The sequence below is a fragment of the Lepidochelys kempii genome, chromosome 6 (assembly GCF_965140265.1).
Source record: "Lepidochelys kempii isolate rLepKem1 chromosome 6, rLepKem1.hap2, whole genome shotgun sequence".
Lineage (NCBI taxonomy): Eukaryota > Metazoa > Chordata > Testudines > Cheloniidae > Lepidochelys > Lepidochelys kempii.
Window position 1 is genome coordinate 59,298,643 of NC_133261.1, and position 19,345 is coordinate 59,317,987.

Here is a 19,345-nt window from a genome sequence, read left to right on the forward strand (position 1 = left end):
CCACAGCATGGGTGAGTAAAGTTAAAATGTTGTTATATTCTCCATCCATGCAAATCCAAAGAGGCAACCATGTGCAATATAGGGAGACTTTACAGCTCCTGGGAAGTTGACTCTTACCAGAGCTGAGAATGTGTGGTATCCACATAGTATTCCCAAGTTCCACTTCTCTGTACCCCATCCCATCATGGTACTACCAGTCTCGTAGTTCAGATTCCTACATCTATATTAGCAAAGAGCATTCATTTTGGTGTTGAAAATGAACCAGTGTCTGAAAAAATATATTGCAGGCAAATGGTAAAGAGCAAGGTGAATCACTGTCCTTCCAGGCACTCTTTTCTTTCTTCCTGGCACTGGCGGAAGAAGATTTTCCTTGAGTTTCCTTCATGACGTCATAACTGCAATTACAGAACATTTGCAACTCTAGCATCCATCAATGCAAGGGCCATGTATATACAGCATGTATATACAGCACTGAAGTATAGTGTGCTGCTGCTGTACAGTACCCTATGGAGATCCACGTTCAAGATCTGGTTCATTTCCTTAATGCTATGCCATCAGATGCCGAGAGCACTGTGGAGACAATGTACTTAGGTCCCTCTCCTCAAAGGTGGTAATGTTCCTAATCCATTGAAATCAATGGGAGTTAGGCAGCTAAATGTGTTTGAGGATCTGAGCTGTAATAGGCTGAAATCAGTGGGCTCCCTCTGACTTCAACAGGTTTTGGACTAGGACTTTAATCATTAGAGATGAGGAGCTTTAAATCACTCTGTGAGGACTCTTCTGGCCTATGCAAAATGGGTTCTGAATGTCCAACCCTCACAGAGCAAGGATGTCCAACACTAGGGAATCTTCTATGCTTCAAGAAGGTGTCAGAGTATACCAAGTGCATCTATCATTTTTAGAAACTATATTAGGGTAAAACTCTAAATGTCTCCTCAAATAAAGCGTGTTTTATACGTATGCAAACAGTCAAAGCTGTGGGACTTTCAAAACTTAAAATCACCCATAATCTTAATGCTGTAGCCCTTGATCTCACATCCTTCTGCCCCACAATGTTTGTCATCATTCTTTCTTATGTCTCATCTCTAGGGACAGCTTTTCAATAGAGCTTGGTTTCCATTTAGAACCTAAAAGATGGCCATAGTTTCACAAGTTCTCAGCACACAGAAATGCCTACTGAGGCACTTAGGGTCAGATTTTCAATAGAGCTCAATACCTATCATGCTGAACTCTTAAAAATGTGGCCATTTATTTTTTGTGACAAAATGAGAGCTAACCTCTTTTGAATATATGCCCCAGTGATGGGCAGGTTATAACTACATGTTCGTATCTGAGAGGACTCTTAAACTGTTGGACCCAGATCCTCAAAAGTATTTAGTTGGGTGCCTAAATACCTTGAGGACCTGGGCCTAAGATCAAAGACATTGTCCTTTATTTGCGTGTGATTCACAATGCACACTTTTACAGCAGTAAAATAATAACTTAGCCCCAAACAAACTAGTCTCACACTTTTATCAACATGAAAATTCACCAACCCTCCCTAAATTTTTGCAATTAGACTTACCAAAAGTGTAGTTCAGCATGAATCCAGGAAACACCCAAGAAACATCGCTGTGAAATTCTACCAGCACAAAGTTCTCAGAGGAGGTAAAGTCTGCAATCTGCATTGTCCCACAGTATGGGCCCACAGCTGGAGATGTGGGTCGGCTCCCATCATGAATAAGCAAATAGTCGTACTTACATTCATCAATGTCCTCCAGCTCAAAGGAGACCATTTTTAGAGAGATCTATAGAAAATACAACAAGAACACTTTGCTTGTATCCCTTTCCCTTGCCCGTTATCTTGTCTATTTAGATTGTAATTTTGGGGGCGCCTGGACTGTTTGTACGGTGCCCTAGGAGACTGGTCCTGATCTTTTCTTTTTACATTCCAGTAACACTTAAGCGACAGCCAAGGAGTACTTGTGGCACCTTAGAGACTAACCAATTTATAAATTGGTTAGTCTCTAAGGTGCCACAAGTACTCCTTTTCTTTTTGCGAATACAGACTAACATGGCTGCTACTCTGAAACTGGAATGTAAGTTATTATATTATAAAATTGTTTGAACTCAAAAAACATTTGGTTTGGAGGGTGGATCATTTGGGTAATCTCCTGTCTTGTGGCAGGATTAATTTCACTCTCTTTGGCAGTAAGGCATCAGATACAATTTTGAATATCTCTCGGAGCAAATATTCAAAATACCAGTGTAGCATTTCAGCTTCTTGGCTCTCACCTAGGCTATGTCTACAGTACGAGCTAGGGGTACGATTCCCCTGCTCCCATACACATACTTTCACTTGCTATCAGCGAGTGTGAGTATAAATAGCAGTACCACAGGGGCAGCGGAGGTAGAGGCAAGGCTTAACTGTTCCAAATATGCACCCCTCCCCACCAAAACCAGTGAGTATGTACTCGGCATGGCTAAGCCAAGCCTCCACCACGCTATCTGTGCTACTGAAGCTACACTGCTCTTCATGTTCCCACTAGCTCAATGAGAGCTATTGCAAGTGTGTGTGTATGGGAGCAGGAGGAATCACATCGGTAGCTCATAGTGTAGACGTAACCCTAGAGATTATTTTGAGCTAAACCTACCACTTCTGAGGCAACATCACCATCAATTCACATTCAAGGCTAAAATGGTTTTCTTTAACTATAACACAACGCCTATGGTACCTACTGAAGTCTTTATTGTGAGGGCTTAGGTTGGATTTACATAGTGCATAGGGGTGAATTTCATTCTTTGAGTAGCTGATGTTGCTTCTTCGGATGTGCTACAACAACTGGTATTCTGCACTGCAAAGAGAAGCAATCAGACGGCATTGCTGGAGCCAGCAGAATAACCCTTCAACACCTCACCTTGCGATCTGCTGGAGCACTGATGATCCAGAAGCAGTCCTGGTTTTTGGGGTACCTGTTGGGGTAGTCTGGGGAGGTGATCACCCCACTTGTGCCCATCAAAGTGCTTCCACATTTCACTAAGAAGAAAAGAAACCACACAGATAATGTTGAAGAGCTTATTAACAGCTTGTGAGCAGGAAGAAAGAATCCAAAGGGACATCAATATGGGCCTATTCTAGAGCCAAGAGAAAATGTCTCCCACTCAAACATCTTGTTTCTATGGCCAGCATCCGTGCTTCCATTTGTATTGACAGAGCTTAGAGCATAGTGTTGGTTCTCCTTTGGAGAAGAGGGGGAAACTTCAACTTAATGCTGCATAAAGGTGTGAACTTAAATAACTTTAATGTAGAAAAGGGAGGGTTTTCCCCTCACCAACCTCCCCTGGCACATTCCCAAGCCCATCCCCACTTTTTTCCAATTTTAGTTTCTTCAACCAGCAGGGAGCAGATTTGCAAACATGACACATTTCTACTTATAGAGCACCCTCCCCATTCAAGCACTGGCTGAATTCCTGGTGATTCTGAGACCAGGCTTGTGGTAGATAGACAGTAATTTGTTCTAGTAAACTAGTCCCAAAAAATGTGGCTGAAATAATTTCTTATATATTTGTATAGCCAGTAAAAAGGAAATGAGCTTTCAGGAGCACTTATTTGATATAGAGAGTTAATAATTTTCTACGCAGTGGCTGTGCAGCTCCAACTGAAAGAAAGTAGCTAAAGAGTCAGATCCTGGGTAAAATTTGCTTTTAAAAATTGTACTTAGTGTCATAATTCTACAGCAAGGGGGAGTGACAAAAATAGGAGGGAAGTGGGAGGGAACAAACTGCTGGCTACAGCAGTAATTAAAATAAGTTTTTTCCTTCTGTGAAAAGTCAAACAGTGAGATGTCCTCCATTTTTTCCCCATAAAAACCAAAGGGAAGAAGGAGGATCCTGGGAACTACAGGCCAGTCAGCCTCACTTCAGTCCCTGGAAAAATCATGGAGCAGGTCCTCAAAGAATCAATCCTGAAGCACTTGCATGAGAGGAAAGTGATCAGGAACAGCCAGCATGGATTCACCAAGGGAAGGTCATGCCTGACTAATCTAATCGCCTTTTATGATGAGATTACTGGTTCTGTGGATGAAGGGAAAGCAGTGGATGTATTGTTTCTTGACTTTAGCAAAGCTTTTGACACGGTCTCCCACAGTATTCTTGTCAGCAAGTTAAGGAAGTATGGGCTGGATGAATGCACTATAAGGTGGGTAGAAAGCTGGCTAGATTGTCGGGCTCAACGGGTAGTGATCAATGGCTCCATATCTAGTTGGCAGCCGGTATCAAGTGGAGTGCCCCAAGGGTCGGTCCTGGGACCGGTTTTGTTCAATATCTTCATAAATGATCTGGAGGATGGTGTGGATTGCACTCTCAGCAAATTTGCGGATGATACTAAACTGGGAGGAGTGGTAGATACGCTGGAAGGGAGGGATAGGATACAGAAGGACCTAGACAAATTGGAGGATTGGGCCAAAAGAAATCTGATGAGGTTCAATAAGGATAAGTGCAGGGTCCTGCACTTAGGACGGAAGAACCCAATGCACAGCTACAGACTAGGGACCGAATGGCTAGGCAGCAGTTCTGCGGAAAAGGACCTAGGGGTGACAGTGGACGAGAAGCTGGATATGAGTCAGCAGTGTGCCCTTGTTGCCAAGAAGGCCAATGGCATTTTGGGATGTATAAGTAGGGGCATAGCGAGCAGATCGAGGGACGTGATTGTTCCCCTCTATTCGACATTGGTGAGGCCTCATCTGGAGTACTGTGTCCAGTTTTGGGCCCCACACTTCAAGAAGGATGTGGATAAATTGGAGAGAGTCCAGCGAAGGGCAACAAAAATGATTAGGGGACTGGAACACATGAGTTATGAGGAGAGGCTGAGGGAGCTGGGATTGTTTAGCCTGCAGAAGAGAAGAATGAGGGGGGATTTGATAGCTGCTTTCAACTACCTGAAAGGGGGTTCCAAAGAGGATGGCTCTAGACTGTTCTCAATTGTAGCAGATGACAGAACGAGGAGTAATGGTCTCAAGTTGCAGTGGGGGAGGTTTAGATTGGATATTAGGAAAAACTTTTTCACTAAGAGGGTGGTGAAACACTGGAATGCGTTACCTAGGGAGGTGGTAGAATCTCCTTCCTTAGAGGTTTTTAAGGTCAGGCTTGACAAAGCCCTGGCTGGGATGATTTGACTGGGAGTTGGTCCTGCTTTGAGCAGGGGGTTGGACTAGATGACCTTCTGGGGTCCCTACCAACCCTGATATTCTATGATTCTATGAAGTTACATTTTGGAGTTGAAGTAATAATAAACAGTAATGATCTGACTTGTATTGGTGCCTTTCCTTCGATAGCACTTCACTAATGACAGAGAAACTATAGCCACCAAGTAGTTTATTCCCCCATTGCTCCCCCCCAAAATACAGTAACCTCTCAAGTAAAGCTCCTAAACACACAAACTTTGAAATCAGGAAGTGAAAAATTACCAGTGCCAATGGAAAGTACAGAAAAAGTTTAAGTAGGCAGTCTGTAATTACTTCCTCTGAAACTTTCCAAGACACTGGCGTTAGTATCCTGTCTGAGGTAAAGTACCATGGGACCTTCAATAACCACTAAGTGGCCAGGACCTTGGTTTTACATCTTATTGGAAAGAATTCTCTACAGTTCCCTCTGGCATCACACTGTATCATTGGTTCAGCATTGACTAGGGGTCAGATGGCCACCTACTGAAGCACCAAAATCACTTTCTGCTGCATCTGGATGTTTCTTGGGGGGTGTCCCCTGTCCAAATACTAACAGGACCCTATTCTGCTTAGTTTGTATGGTAAGCCCAGACCTCACAAGGGGGTAAGTCCACAGATAAGATGACTTGCACCAACCTAGAAAATGATAGGCCTGAAACCTGTAGACCCAAGCCATCCCCTTCCCCCCCTGCCCAAATTGTTAAAAATACCTTCTTTGGGGCCCCTACTTTCTACCTTGTCATTCATGAGATATAAAATTGCATAGATATCCAGATGGCTAGTGGAGTGTTCTGCAGCCACTTTTCACTCTGTGGCTAGCAGCTCCTACGGCTCACTTACTTTAAACAAGTAGCTGTAAAGACCTCAACTAGCCCAACAAGGCTTCCTCGGCCTCCAGAAGAATAGTGGGACCTGAGAGCTGTTGGTGTTAGGGCCAGGTAGGGTCCTATTTTTCATTTTTTTTTTCTTCATTCCCAGCTCCACAAGCTGCTGGTTTGAACAGTTCTTATGGATGGTGGAAGGGAAAACATAGGGAAAAAAAAGGGTTTACCACCAACAATTCAAGTATAGAAAGACACATTTTGCAAAATTCCACAAAATGTTCAGTTTTGCACATGAATATTTGCTAAGCAAAAATTAGAAATGTCATCAAGTTCTGTAAATGAGGCACTGTCCGCACCCTGGCTATAGGAGGCTTGGAAACCTGTTGCTGCAGTAGTCTCATCGCTCACAAACTCCAGAAGCATCACGTTTCTAGAAGCCACCAATGATGGTAAGGACCCCATCCCACACAACTTGTCCAGTAAGACACTGGAATTCCTGCTGCTTCCATCATAAATTCTGATGTAGTCAGAGGTACAGTCTGGGGAAGGCTGAAGATCAAAAGCATCAAACTGAAGGAAAACCTGAAGAGGAACAAGAAAATTAAACACTTCAAATCCGCCCTGACTCCTCTTTTCCATCCTCATTTGACCCTGACCTACATCCCAGATCAGTGTGTGAATTTCAGTGTGAATCTGTTTGTCAAAGAGGATCTTGGCTGAAATCCTGAGCTCCTTATACTGTCCTCCCTTCTCAAGAGAGCTCTCCTCTTTTCCTTTCCCGTCATCAGGAGACTTACCTCCATTTCCCCCCCACACACCCACTTCTTACCCTTTCTTTACCACCCTCCTCTCTTCAGTTGTGCCTCTTCCATCTCTCTAGTCCCCCTCATGCACCTACCTTCAGTAATGACGCCACCACAGAGACCCTTCTGCTCCTTGCCTACCTTTCATTTGCTGCCAGCCTGCTCTCCCCAGCTCTTCACCTTGCCAGTGCTGCTTCAGTCCCCACTCTCATGTCCCCAGCCACTTCTCTACGCTACATGCCCATGAAGCTTCCTGGTTTGACAAGAACAGCAGGACCAGGTATAGAAAAAGAGAGAGTGAGGGACTGGACTCGCATGAGAGTCCCATCCAGATTCCACCTCCCAGCAGCCAGAGAGATTACCCTCTCCCTGCACAGTTCCCCACAGTGGCCACAGGAAAACCCTGGAAAGCAGTAAATCTTCGCACCTAGACCCTGATTCAGAGCTCATTTACACTGGTGTAAATCAGAGTAACTCCACTGACGTATATGAGAGCAGAATCAGACCCCCAAAGGGTTATGTTATTAACTAGTGCATTGGAAAGTGATATATTATCTCATAGATTTTAAGGTCAGAATGGACCATTAGATCATCTAGTTTGACCACCAGTATATCAAAGGCCATTAAGGTTCACCCAGTTACTCAGGCACTGAGCCCAATAACTTGTGTTTGGCTAAAGCATGTCTTCCAGAAAGGCATCCTGTCTTGATATAAAAACATCAAGAGATGGTTTCCCTTGTAGTTTGTCCCAATGGTTAATCACCGGCACAGTTAAATAATATTTAATATATACTACTATTAAAATTATGACATACAATAGCAATCTGACAAATAATGCCATGTATTAACACCTATTCAAACCTCCTTTTTCCTAACAAAAATCACCTGATGCTGTGGGATGCGAATGAGCCATAGACAGTTGCTGTTGTCTGGATATGAGGATGGGTAATTGACAGACGAGAAGGTATCATTAGGTTTATGCAGCACATTGCTACAGCAATCTGAAGAACAAAAGAAAACAGCTGTAAAGAAAATGAAAGATGCAGAGAAATCCTCTTCAAGGGAAAATCTAGTCACAGCTATCTCCATCCATTAACGGCTGCCAGATTTATAAAAGAGAAATTAATTGTCATGTTTACAAATGTGTCCATGCTCATCTATTAAAAGCATTAAATAACTAAGCAAAATAATGGGGCTAGTAAAATAAGCTTGAAGGAAATTAGCTGTCATAAAGGTTCTTAATTAAGATTACAGTACATAATATTTGGAGCACTTACTGCAGCTATAGAGCTTGTTGATTTTAGCCACGTCAAGATTACTCAGTCCCTCTCTTTGTCCGATGGGTACAGAAGGATCAGGAATCGGTACAATAGTTGCTTTCCCAGAGGTTTTAGAGAAGTCAAATCTGCAGAAGCAGGGGAAATCATGTGTCTCAGTCAAATCCCCCTTTAAGTGATGTATTATTGTGGAAAATATTCCAAATGCAAGTAACATTTGCCTAAGATTCTGAAGAGATTAAATAACTAGGAAAGGGCAAGCAAAAAGCTTTCACAGATATCTCAGGAAGAACACAGAGGCAACAGCTTTGTGTCAAGCAACACTGAAATGAGAAACAAGGGGAGAATGTATTGTTTGTGAGATGACTCCTTCCAAACCTTTCATTACAGAGTGAACTCTGTGTCCCAACCAGAATGCTCTGAAGAGCAAGGTTGCTGTCTGAGCTCCTGATTCTTTGAATATTTGAAACTGCTACTTGCGGTCTCTTGCCTCCAGCTAGACAAGATTTATTTATCTTAATTACTGGTTTGCTCTGGGAAAATGCTCAGAAATTTGCTGCCCATTAGTGCAAATGTGGGGCAAGGTGGCTGCCACAGGCTTCTGTGTTAAGGGCTAAATTGTAGAATTAAGCCATGAGCCAAGATAATACACAATTTTCACAAAGTACTACACAACATCCTGAGGATAAGAGGAATCCTCCTTGTCTTTCTAAGTACTGTTGCATAAGTGAATTAGTGATCTCTTTAATAGCCCAGCCCCGAGAACACTGGACAGACTTGGTAGTGCCAGACCTGGAGTTATAGCATATAAGGCCTCTACTATAAGGTGTCACAGTTCAGGGCAATAGCACCAGACATTCCAAATCCACAAAAAACCCACAGAAATTGGGCTTGTTTTTGGCTTAATTGGCTTGTGAGTTGCTTGTTGGCTAGTTTTCAGCTTGTAGCTTCTTTGGCTTGTTGCTTCTTTTTTTTGATCGGTCCCCGGCAAGGGGGGGCAAGCAGGGGAGAGAGTCGGGGTGCACAGCAGGCCCACCACAGTCCCAGACAGCACGCCACGGGGATCTAATCACAACGAGTGTTGGGGTTTCTAGGGATATGCTTGTTTTGAAATAGGATTAGCTTGATTTTTGACTTATTGTGAAAGTCAGGGTGCTTATTTACCGTGTGAAAGTTGGCAACTGTAAACAGTATCTGTATTCCCCCTCAGTGGTCCACCAAGGGCATCCACTCTTAGGCTTCCTGCTCCACAGCCGTTGTCTTCCCTTCTATCTCCCTTCTGACTAGGGTATTTCCAGCCTGCACAATTCCCTGTCCTGTGTATTTCCCAACACAGACTGGTTGCCTAATGACATCTGCTTGCTTTCTCTTCAGCGGCAGATAAGAGCTAACAATTGCTATAGTTATAAGGAACCACACAGTACTTCCTAGGCAAGCCTGCTTTAATCTTATGGTAAAAAGCACTACAGAAAAAAACATTAAAAACAATAAAAGAACCTACATGAATATGAATAAGTTTACCAGAGTTCATTCTAATACAGATTCTGGCAGGAGCAGACCTTCCTTCTCTAACTCAAGGGACTCCTTGTGGTTACCAGTTCATCACAGCTTCAGCTCAGAAGAAGCAAACAGTCATAGGTGGCCTCAGTAGGCCTCGTCCTTCCAACCCTACCCTTGGGACTGGGGCCCTCTGGGAACCAGAAATGGTGATTGTTGGTTGGATCATGAAGCAGGCTGAGTCAGTCTAAACCCAGGCTAAAAGTCCTTTCTTTGTCTGTTGGAGGCTGGAGAATCCAGTTTGAACCAGTGTGTATAAATAAACCTCTCCAGGGAGTAGCTTCACAGGTTGGTTTTGGAGGGGAAAATTTGCATCCCCTAAACCCCAGCTATTTCCTAAGAAATCCACTTCACGTGCATTGTGCCAAAAAGTCCTTTGAAGTTCCACAAAATCCCATGATTGTCCATAAAGACTTGCATTTTTACATGAAATTGTCAGTCTGTCACATAAGGTACAAATGCAGTGAGAAGAAATGTTACTCCACTGTCTCTCTCTTCCAACCCTATCCCTCTTTACCTTTGTCAGGGCTAAATCAGACAGTAGGTATAGATTCTCTTAGTCATGAGTGTTCCTGCATTTCTAAGGCTATGTCTACACTTCAGGCTGGAGGTACAAACTCCAGCTTGAGGAGACGTATCCCATGTGATCAAGCTAGTGCACTAAAATTAGTGTAGTTGCGGCAGCGGAAGAGCTAGCCACCCAAGTACGTGTCTGGAGTCTCAGACAGGATTGTGCTCAGGGCAGATAGCCACTCTTGTAGCACATGTTGCCATGGCTATATTTCTTTTTTAGTACGCTAGCTCGATTGGAGCTAGCGCAGGTACATCTCCTCAAGCTGGAATTTACACCTTCAGCTCAGGGTATAGACATACTTCAGTGAATGGCAATAGCCATGCCCTAGAAAGAGTAATTCTGTCTCCTAAATTTGAATAGGAGATTAGAGCCCTGCTTGCATCTATGAAAGGAAACCCAGACTCCAACTTACGTGCCATAGTGCATCACTGAGGAATAGTCGTAGGGAAGGCCCAGGTTATTGGAATTCACTTTCCCAAAGTTCCCCTGTTCCCCTGTAAGGTATGAGAGCAACATTTCAACCACCAAAACAGGATCAAGACCTGAAAAAAAATTATTAAAGTGATACTGCACTTCCCACAGAGCTGTTAGAATACTTAAAATATACTTATTCCCATTTGAGATTATCCTGAGCATGGGCCTGACACAAAGCCCACCTAAGCCCATATGAGTCTTTCCATCAGCTTCAGAGGGTTTTGGCTCCTGTCCTAAAAGCCAAGTAAGGACTTCAGAATTTGATCCACATGAACTATGGACCCAATTCCACCCTGTGATGGGGATGCATTTGTCTGTCTGTTGTAGGAGTTTCGAAGGTATGCTTCACTGGCGTCTGAACATCAGTGACTTCAACAGGAACTGCACCTGTGCATCCAAGAGCAGAGTTTGTCCCCATACTTGTATCTATGATCTGAGAAGAAAACATGGCTGACTAGCTAGGCTGAGCACTGGGCAGATGTGTGTGGGGATGGCCGAGGTGCCACTCTACAAAACCTTGACCTTCCTCCTTGTGCAGCAGCAATGCACTTGGCTATTGCCAAAGGAGCCTTTTAACTGCAGAAGAAGGGAGAGGGTTTGCCCTGGGGTTGCACCAAAGTATACCTTAAGGGCCAAATGCTGAGATCTTTATTCAGCTTTTGCTCAGTCCTTACTCAGGCAAATTCCCATTGACTTCACTCCCAACCTGCCCATAGCCTATAGTCAACATAACGGCACAGGATAGGATCCTAGTGTAAATGTTCCTTCTATCTAAGATACTTATTACCCCCCACCTCCCTCGCTCATTACTGTAATATCTGAGACCTTCACAATCTGTAATGTATTTATCCTTACCATAGCCCTGGGAGGTAGGAAAGTACTCTTATTCCCATTTTACACATGAGGAATTAAGGCATAGAAAGACTAAGTGACTTGACAAGGTCACACAGGAAGTCTGAGGCAGAGCAGGGAGGTCTCCTAAATCCTAGGCTTAGTACCATAACCACTGGGCCATCCTTCCTTTCTCCTTCACCCTTTGACATGAGTATCTCTGTTATTGTTACTAGTGGCTGGCAAAGCAGGAACCATTTGGACAAGTCCCCTACATTGGATGCTGATCAGAAATTCATCCTAGCTATCTGAGTCTCTTGAGTCTGAGTCTGCAAAGCTGGGCCAAATTGCTTGTAGGAAAAAACAATCTCCTCATTTAGCACTTTCACTCCCGGTCCAATCCAGGACTATGAAATGGGGGAGGGAGGAATCCAAAAATTAACAACAGATGAAGGAGAAAAAGGTAACTGAACTTTTTCATAGCTCAAAAAACTGATTCGAGGTTTAGGGCAAGGTTTGGGTTGGTTCTTATCAGCATTGATTCCACCAGGCCACTGTATAGTTTCATAATAATTTCCATTTACTTTTTTATAGCCAAGAGGAGGGGAGTGAAAAGCTTCTGTAGTTTACTGTGATTTTTTTCCCCCTCTATGCTGTTCTCTTTTATTAACCAACAGATATGAAAGGGCCTCAGCATCAGTGGTTTATATAGAAATGTCAAAACCATGAAAGCAATAAATCGTTTGCTTTTCTCTAGCACCCTCCATCCGTGGATCTCAAAACACCTTTACACACATTAATTAATTCTCTTAATCAAGTCCTCTGTGAGTTAAGTTAGTACAATTCCATTTTACAGTTGGGATAACTGAGGCACAGAATAGCTATGGCCAAAATTTTCTCTTAAATTGTAAAGTTTACCACGTTCCTTCATATGATATTGACTTCAGAGAGCTGCAAGTGTTCAGCACCTTTTAAAAATAAGGACACTTGTTCAGGTGCCTAAATGTGGGTTTCAAAGCCTGACTGCAGGCACCCAAATGTTAATATTTTGTCCTAAGTGACTTGCTCAAGGTCACACAGGCAGTCAGTGGCAGAGCCAGGAATAAAACCCCGATCTTGTCAAGAAAAGATCATCCTTCCTCTCATGATAAACTGCCCTGAGTCGCCCACCAACATTTACGTGAAAAACTAACAAAAAGAAATGGTAAAACAGATTATTTTTAGTTGACTGATGAGGCAAACAAATGTAAACAAGAACATATAATTTGGGAAGTCTTATGGACCGAGGGAAAAGAGTACCTAGGCACCAGCTCACCAAAACATTTAAGCATGTGCTTATCCAGGAACATGCTTAAGTCTGTGTTCAGCAATGCATTTAAGCATGTGATTAAAGCACATGCTGAAGTAATTTGCTGAATTGGGGCCCCAGAACCTAAACACTATAAGCAAGAAGAAAGAGCTAAAACAGAAGTTCTGGCCTAAGAAGCAGAACAGTATCTTGTATTAAAAAAAGACTGAGAAAAATAAGCCAAGTTTCACATATCTAAGTGTACTGCAACAAAACCGCAGGCAATATGTTGTCAAAGCAAAGAAATGGGAAATCTTCCAAGGTGAACTGTGGGGTTAAAAAAAAAAAAAAGAAAGAAAGAAAGAAAAACAAAAAAAGACAGCAATACTGAAACCCTGGGGAAAAATAGGAGGTGGGCGAGCTGGGAAATTGCAAAAGATCTCAGGGCATAATCCTGCACTGTTAAAGTCAATGGGAATTCTTTGACATCCATGGGAAAAGGAGAGGGCCTTCTTCAGAGCTCTTCTTCAGGGAAGGGTATGTGGCTCGAAAGCATCTCTCTCTCATTGTAAGGAGAGTGATCACTTTAGATAAGCTATTACCAGCAGGAGAGTGGGGTGGGGGGAGAGAAAACCTTTTGTAGTGATAATCACCCATTTTTTCATGGTTTGTGTATATAAAAATGTCTTCTGTATTTTCCATAGTATGCATCCGATGAAGTGAGCTGTAGCTCACGAAAGCTTATGTTCAAATAAATTGGTTAGTCTCTAAGGTGCCACAAGTCCTCCTTTTCTTCTTTCTCATCAACAGAAGTTGGTCCAATAAAAGATATTACCTCACCCACCTTGTCTCTCTAATATCCTGGGACAGATATGACTACACCAACACTGCATACTAACGCCTTTTTCGTCATTTTCATGATGCAAAGAAGAGTAAAAAAAAGTAATAACTATAAAGACCTGTGACGCCACCTGCTTTAATCTCTCGCTGTCTCTGGGAAACTCCAGTGCTCACAGAACCCTATGGCATTATATAAATAGCAAATAATTATAATATCTTGCGAGAGACAACCTCTGACATCTAAGCACAAGACAATGCAATTGAAATTTACTCAGGATAATGTGGGAATGGCTGAAAATTCGTGGGCCTGTTTTAGGGCCTAGTGGAGCAAACATGATCATGTCCCACTCACAGGGAAAGGCACATATATTTCAATGTGTCTGAGAAGGAAGAATCAAATAATACATTTGCTGAAGTAATTTGTCACTATTTGGTATTCTGTTCCCCAGTCCCATCCCTTGTTATGTAATGTTTGGTAAACATTTTAAAGATGTAAAGAATTAGAATAAGCACTATTGCTATCACCATCAATACCATACACCATACCTGCCATAATGTATTCCCACATGATCTTAACATAGTTGTCCCGGTCACTCCGAGCCTGTTCATGTAAAAAACCCAGAGCATGGTTCATTTCATGCTGAATTGCTCCTTTACTCATGCAGCCAGTTTTCATCAGGCTCACCTGCTGCATACCTCCAATCTTTCCAAAGTGAGACCAGCAGCTGCAAGGAACATGCAACCAATAACCAAAGATGTCATGTGCAACAAGCTATAGTCCCATAGCTGAAAAGCAACATCATCAACCAAAACTATAAACAAAAAGAGAAAAATTGTATGAGCTCTGGCAACTCACTCTCTTAATCACAGGCTCCTGGAGTTTGCTACCTGCTGGGACTATTTAAATCCAGGTCAAGCAGGAAAGAAAGAAAAAAAACCTGAAGAATATGTTAGGAGATTATCCATGCTTCTAGTCACAATTAGGACTGATGGAACTGACCTCTTCCCAGGTACAACACTTATATAGTTGGTTTCTGTCGTGCGGTTTATAAACTGGACACATGTCAGGGTAGCGAACTCCTGCATGGCTTCAGCAATCCAAGTCCTCTCTGCCACAGCTAGGAAGAAAAGGGGGAATACGTAACAACAGTATTTTGATTATTATGTGGCAGTCCACTCCACTAAATCTCTGCACCTAGTTGTTATTTTCCTATCACAGAAGTCAAATTAGATAAGAGTGTGGAGGGTTAAGGGATCTTCAAAGTGATTACGGTAGTAATAATAATTATACTTATCCCTTATGTACATTGCCTTGCATGATGGCAATGAAAGGGAGGTAGGTCAGTGTTATTATCTCCATTAGACAGATGGAGAAACTAAAACAGAGAGGTTAAGGCCAAAACCGTCTGGCTGGGGCTGTAAAGTTAGACAACTGACTATATATAGGCACCTAATAAAAGCAGCTTGTTTATCACAGATACTGAACACCCCAGCTCCCACTGAAGTCACATGAAGCAGCAGGTGTTCAGCACTCCTGAAAATCAGAGCATCTTTATTCAGTGTCTAAATATGCCTTTAAGTGCTTGACTATATTTGAAACTTTTGGCTTAGGTCATCCCCCTCAATTACAGCCCACTTTTCAAAATTTGTCCCACAACAATGTTGTGCCTCAGTTTCCCCATCTGTAACATTACAGTAAATAATCCTTACCTAGCCATAGGGATGTTATAAAACTGAATTAATTACTGGGCACAGTCATGCCTCTGCATCAGTGTACCCTAATGCCCCTTGCCTCAAGAGGGAGTTCTGCAGGTCCAGGGATATGCAAGTAAGAAAGGGATGAGGAATGAGTGGGACCATTGTAGGGATAGGTGGACCCACATTGTCCACCTTCTCCCTCCCCCCAAATGGCACCACAGTGATTCCCAAGAAGAGTTAACCCAGACCCAGGCTGTGTTAAATGTCCATGCCTTTTCCCCTGAAAGTGAGAATAACTCTTTAAGAAGGGTCATAAATTCATAGACCTCACTAAGGTCAGAAGGGACCATTATGATCATCTAGTCTGACCTCCTGCACAACGCAGGCCACAGAATCTCACCCACCCACTCCTGCAATGAACCTCTCACCTATGTCTGAGCTATTGAAGTCCTCAAATCATGGTTAAAGCCTTCAAGGAGCAGAGAATCCTCCAGGAAGTGACCCGTGCCCCATGCTACAGAGGAAGGCGAAAAACCTCAAGGGCCTCTTCCAATCTGCCCTGGAGGAAAATTCCTTCCCGACCCCAAAGTGCTGCTCCAAAAGAATCAAGGGGTGTAAGGGGCACAGAGCTCATACAAAGACAGAGCTTCTGTAAAGATCTTCCAGGTTAAGACACCTGTTCTGCAGCCTGTTCCACAAATCCACTGACTGACCCCCTGATCCACTGACCCCAGCAAAACAATTAGGAAGAAATCTCTCCAGGGAAATTTGCTTTGTCTTCTCCTCTTCTGCACCATTTCCCATGGGAGGGGACAATCAGGCTTTACTGTTGGTATGGCTCTTTTTGAGATCCTTCCATGAAAACTAGTATGTGAGGACAAAATATTTATTACTAAAAGTAATAATATATGAATACAAATATATGCACTGAAGTAACAGATTAGACACATTATTTGGTCCATAGCTGTTAAATGTCAGTAAATATAGACTAGCATATATGAATCCTTCGGTATTTATGTAACTAAATACTGTCAGTTGGCCACACCTTTAAATATCCATTTTACTAAATTATATACTGTTTTAGCCAAACTGTCCTAGGAACAGCTGATAGGATGGATAATAGTCATAAAGGCTGCCTTGGGTTAAAATCACTTTTGACACATGATACAGAGATACTGTAAAATAATCCTCATAATTTGGTGTTAAAATCCATGCTAATTTCACAGGTACATTTACAAGTGACTTACAAAACTCTGTAGAAACATTAACTGGGACGCTGACTAGCCCATCACGGGACTTGGGCCAGAAGCAGCTGCTGTCACAGTTTATGGCACTGCGTTTCCTTCTCAAGACAATGTCACCCTCATGCAGAATTGTATCACTATCTAGGCAGATAAAGAGAATAAAGAACATACTAGACATGGGAGAGAAGGTGATTTTTCAAAGGCACAAATGGGAATTTGGCAGCCAACTCCCAATGACTTTCATTGTGTGTTAGGCACCTAACTGCCCTTTGTGTCTTAGAAAATATCCCCTTAGTGAGAGGTTATTCCTAAGAATCTACAAAAGAATTAGTAAATGTGTTTGTGTGGAAAATAGGCAGCAGGTTTAAAACAAACAAAAGGAAGTATTTTTTCACACAACGCACAATCAACCTGTGGAACTTCTTGCCAGAGGATGTTGTGAGGGCCAAGACTATAACAGGGTTAAAAAAAAGAACTAGATAGGTTCATGGAGGATAGGTCCATCAATGGCTATTGGCCAGGGTGGACAGGGATGGTGTCCCTAGCTGCTGTTTGCCAAAAGCTGGGAATGGACAACAGGGGATGGATCACTTGATGATTACCTATTCTCTTCATTCCCTCTGAAGCACTTGGCATTGGCCGCTGTCGGAAGACAGGATACTGGGCTAGATGGATCTTTGGTCTGACTCAGTATGGCCGTTCTTAATATAAACCATGACGTGCTGGGACATGTCAGGCCTTCCTGACTTCCAGGGAAGAAAATATGATCACTTATAGGCCACTGCACTCTTTTAATCATGTGAATGACAGCGTATACATTTGCTAAAGGAGCTTTGGGATCCTTCAGCATGGAAGGAGCTTTAGAAATGTAAGGCATTGCTCTCCTTCACTGGGACTTGCAGAGTGAAAGAAGTCTTAACTGGCATCCAGAAAGGTCTGCTAAACTGTCCAAGAGACACTACTGTCTCTAAGGGGATTATTCAGTGTGTGCCCCAATTAGACTCCAGGTTAACTTGTGAAGTATCACATGACATCATAATATGCCCCCCAATTCTGACTTCCAAATCTCCACTGCTATTCCTAACCTGTGTTTCTCATGGAGAATAACTATTGATTAATGCACCAAATACATGTGTAATTTTGTGCGTGCGGACAAAGAAGTGACGATGTCACACAGGAAAGAAGTGAAAGATAAAAAAGGATAGCACAGGTGAATGAGTGACCCCCAAGTGTGGAGAGTGGCTGGAGGAGAAGGTAGACACAAAAGACTAAATTCAGCTTTGGCATAAGCAGACACATCTACCACTGATATTGAAGGGAGCTGAGTTTGCTGACAGCAAGACTGAATCTGGCCCAGTGTCAGACAGCCAGGATTGGGATCACTGATATAAAAATGTTGAAGAGATTCTGCTCTCTTCTTATACTGGTCATATTCATTGGCAAAATAGCACCCCTTGAGGTAATGATTGTTACCCTGTATGATTTCCTTATCATACCAACATAAATCATCAAGTTAATGTGCGTTTCAAAGAGACAATTGGATTTGTTTTCCGGGGCCCACCATTAGGTACTGACACAGGGATTATTTTTGAAGTGATACAAAAAATATGGCCAAAATTTTCAAGCCCGAGTCCCTAAAATTGCACTGAAATTATAGTCGTAGCCTAACCTGCAGAGGTCCTGAGCAACTCCAACTCCCATTGAAGTCGACGGGATCTGCAGGTGTGATTCATCACCTTGGAAAATCTCCATAACCACTTATATTTAGGAACCTAAATATGGATTTAGAAGGCATCCAGGTCTGAAAATTTCAGCCTATGTGCCCTATTCTCCCAGTTGCAGCACTATAAATCAGGAGGTAGCTCTTTTGAAGTGATAGGAGTTATGCTAGTATAAGCCTTGTGTAACAGTGTGGAAAATCAGGCCTGATGTACTTGAAAGTATGGAATAAAAAGGACAACTTTATCCGTAAGAACCCTGAGTATCTATAGAATAGTTAAAATCAAACTCACCCACATCCTTATTTCTTGTGGCTACCTGCAAAAGGAAAGTAAATCTTTTAGTATGCACACATGTCATCAAAATAAAACTGTTATTAGGTAGAATCACAACAAACTCTGTGCTATGCTGAAATATTATAACTTATTTTCAGACAGACAGTTCGATCAGCAGGGATGCAAAATCTAAACTGCCATGGCAGCATGAACACACCTGGACAGGTTTACCTAGTGCAAAGCTATAGAAAAATGCTAAAAGGGCTGACAGTGGAATAAGATTCATCCTCAAATTTCTGAGCAAGTCCTCTGTGTTCTGGAACTCCGTTCCCCAAAGCCCCAGCTAGTTTACTTGATGTTTTTATAAGAAAGCTGCTGCTTTTAATAAGTGGACCAAACTTAGATAATATGATGTATTTTCACAGAATAAACAAGCTGCAGGAATTCCCAGCAGAGTTGCAAGCTTCCATTTCATACTTATTTTCATACTTATATTTAGAAAATAGAGGAAGTGCAGCAATATGAAAGAAAAGCAAATAATCTTTAGATGACTCAAGTTTAACTCTGTGAGGATCCCATGAGCTGCCACAGCATTCCCTCACCCCCAGTGCAGTGTCTGGGAATCTGAGAAGTGAGGGGCAGGGAGTGGGTGGGTTTGCCTTAGGAGAGATGGGCATTTCTCCCTCCCCCATGAAAACACAATTGGAGCCATGCCGTCAGGGAGTTGGGACAGAACCACA

The 19,345-nt window shown here is 42.6% G+C and overlaps 1 protein-coding gene across 1 annotated transcript; it reads right to left on the reverse strand.

Moving 5' to 3' along the window:
* Positions 1-1,514: 1,514 nt before the first annotated feature.
* On the reverse strand, positions 1,515-18,891 carry LOC140912877 (astacin-like metalloendopeptidase). The gene is made up of 11 exons (XM_073348097.1): positions 18,823-18,891; positions 18,624-18,648; positions 16,615-16,752; positions 14,670-14,787; positions 14,216-14,394; positions 10,649-10,730; positions 8,106-8,233; positions 7,714-7,829; positions 6,382-6,607; positions 2,898-3,016; positions 1,515-1,787 (listed from the first exon to the last, which is right to left on the reverse strand). The coding sequence occupies exons 1-11, from the start codon at positions 18,889-18,891 to the stop codon at positions 1,515-1,517; spliced, it is 1,473 nt and encodes a 490-aa protein (XP_073204198.1).
* Between the last annotated feature and the right edge of the window lie 454 nt (positions 18,892-19,345).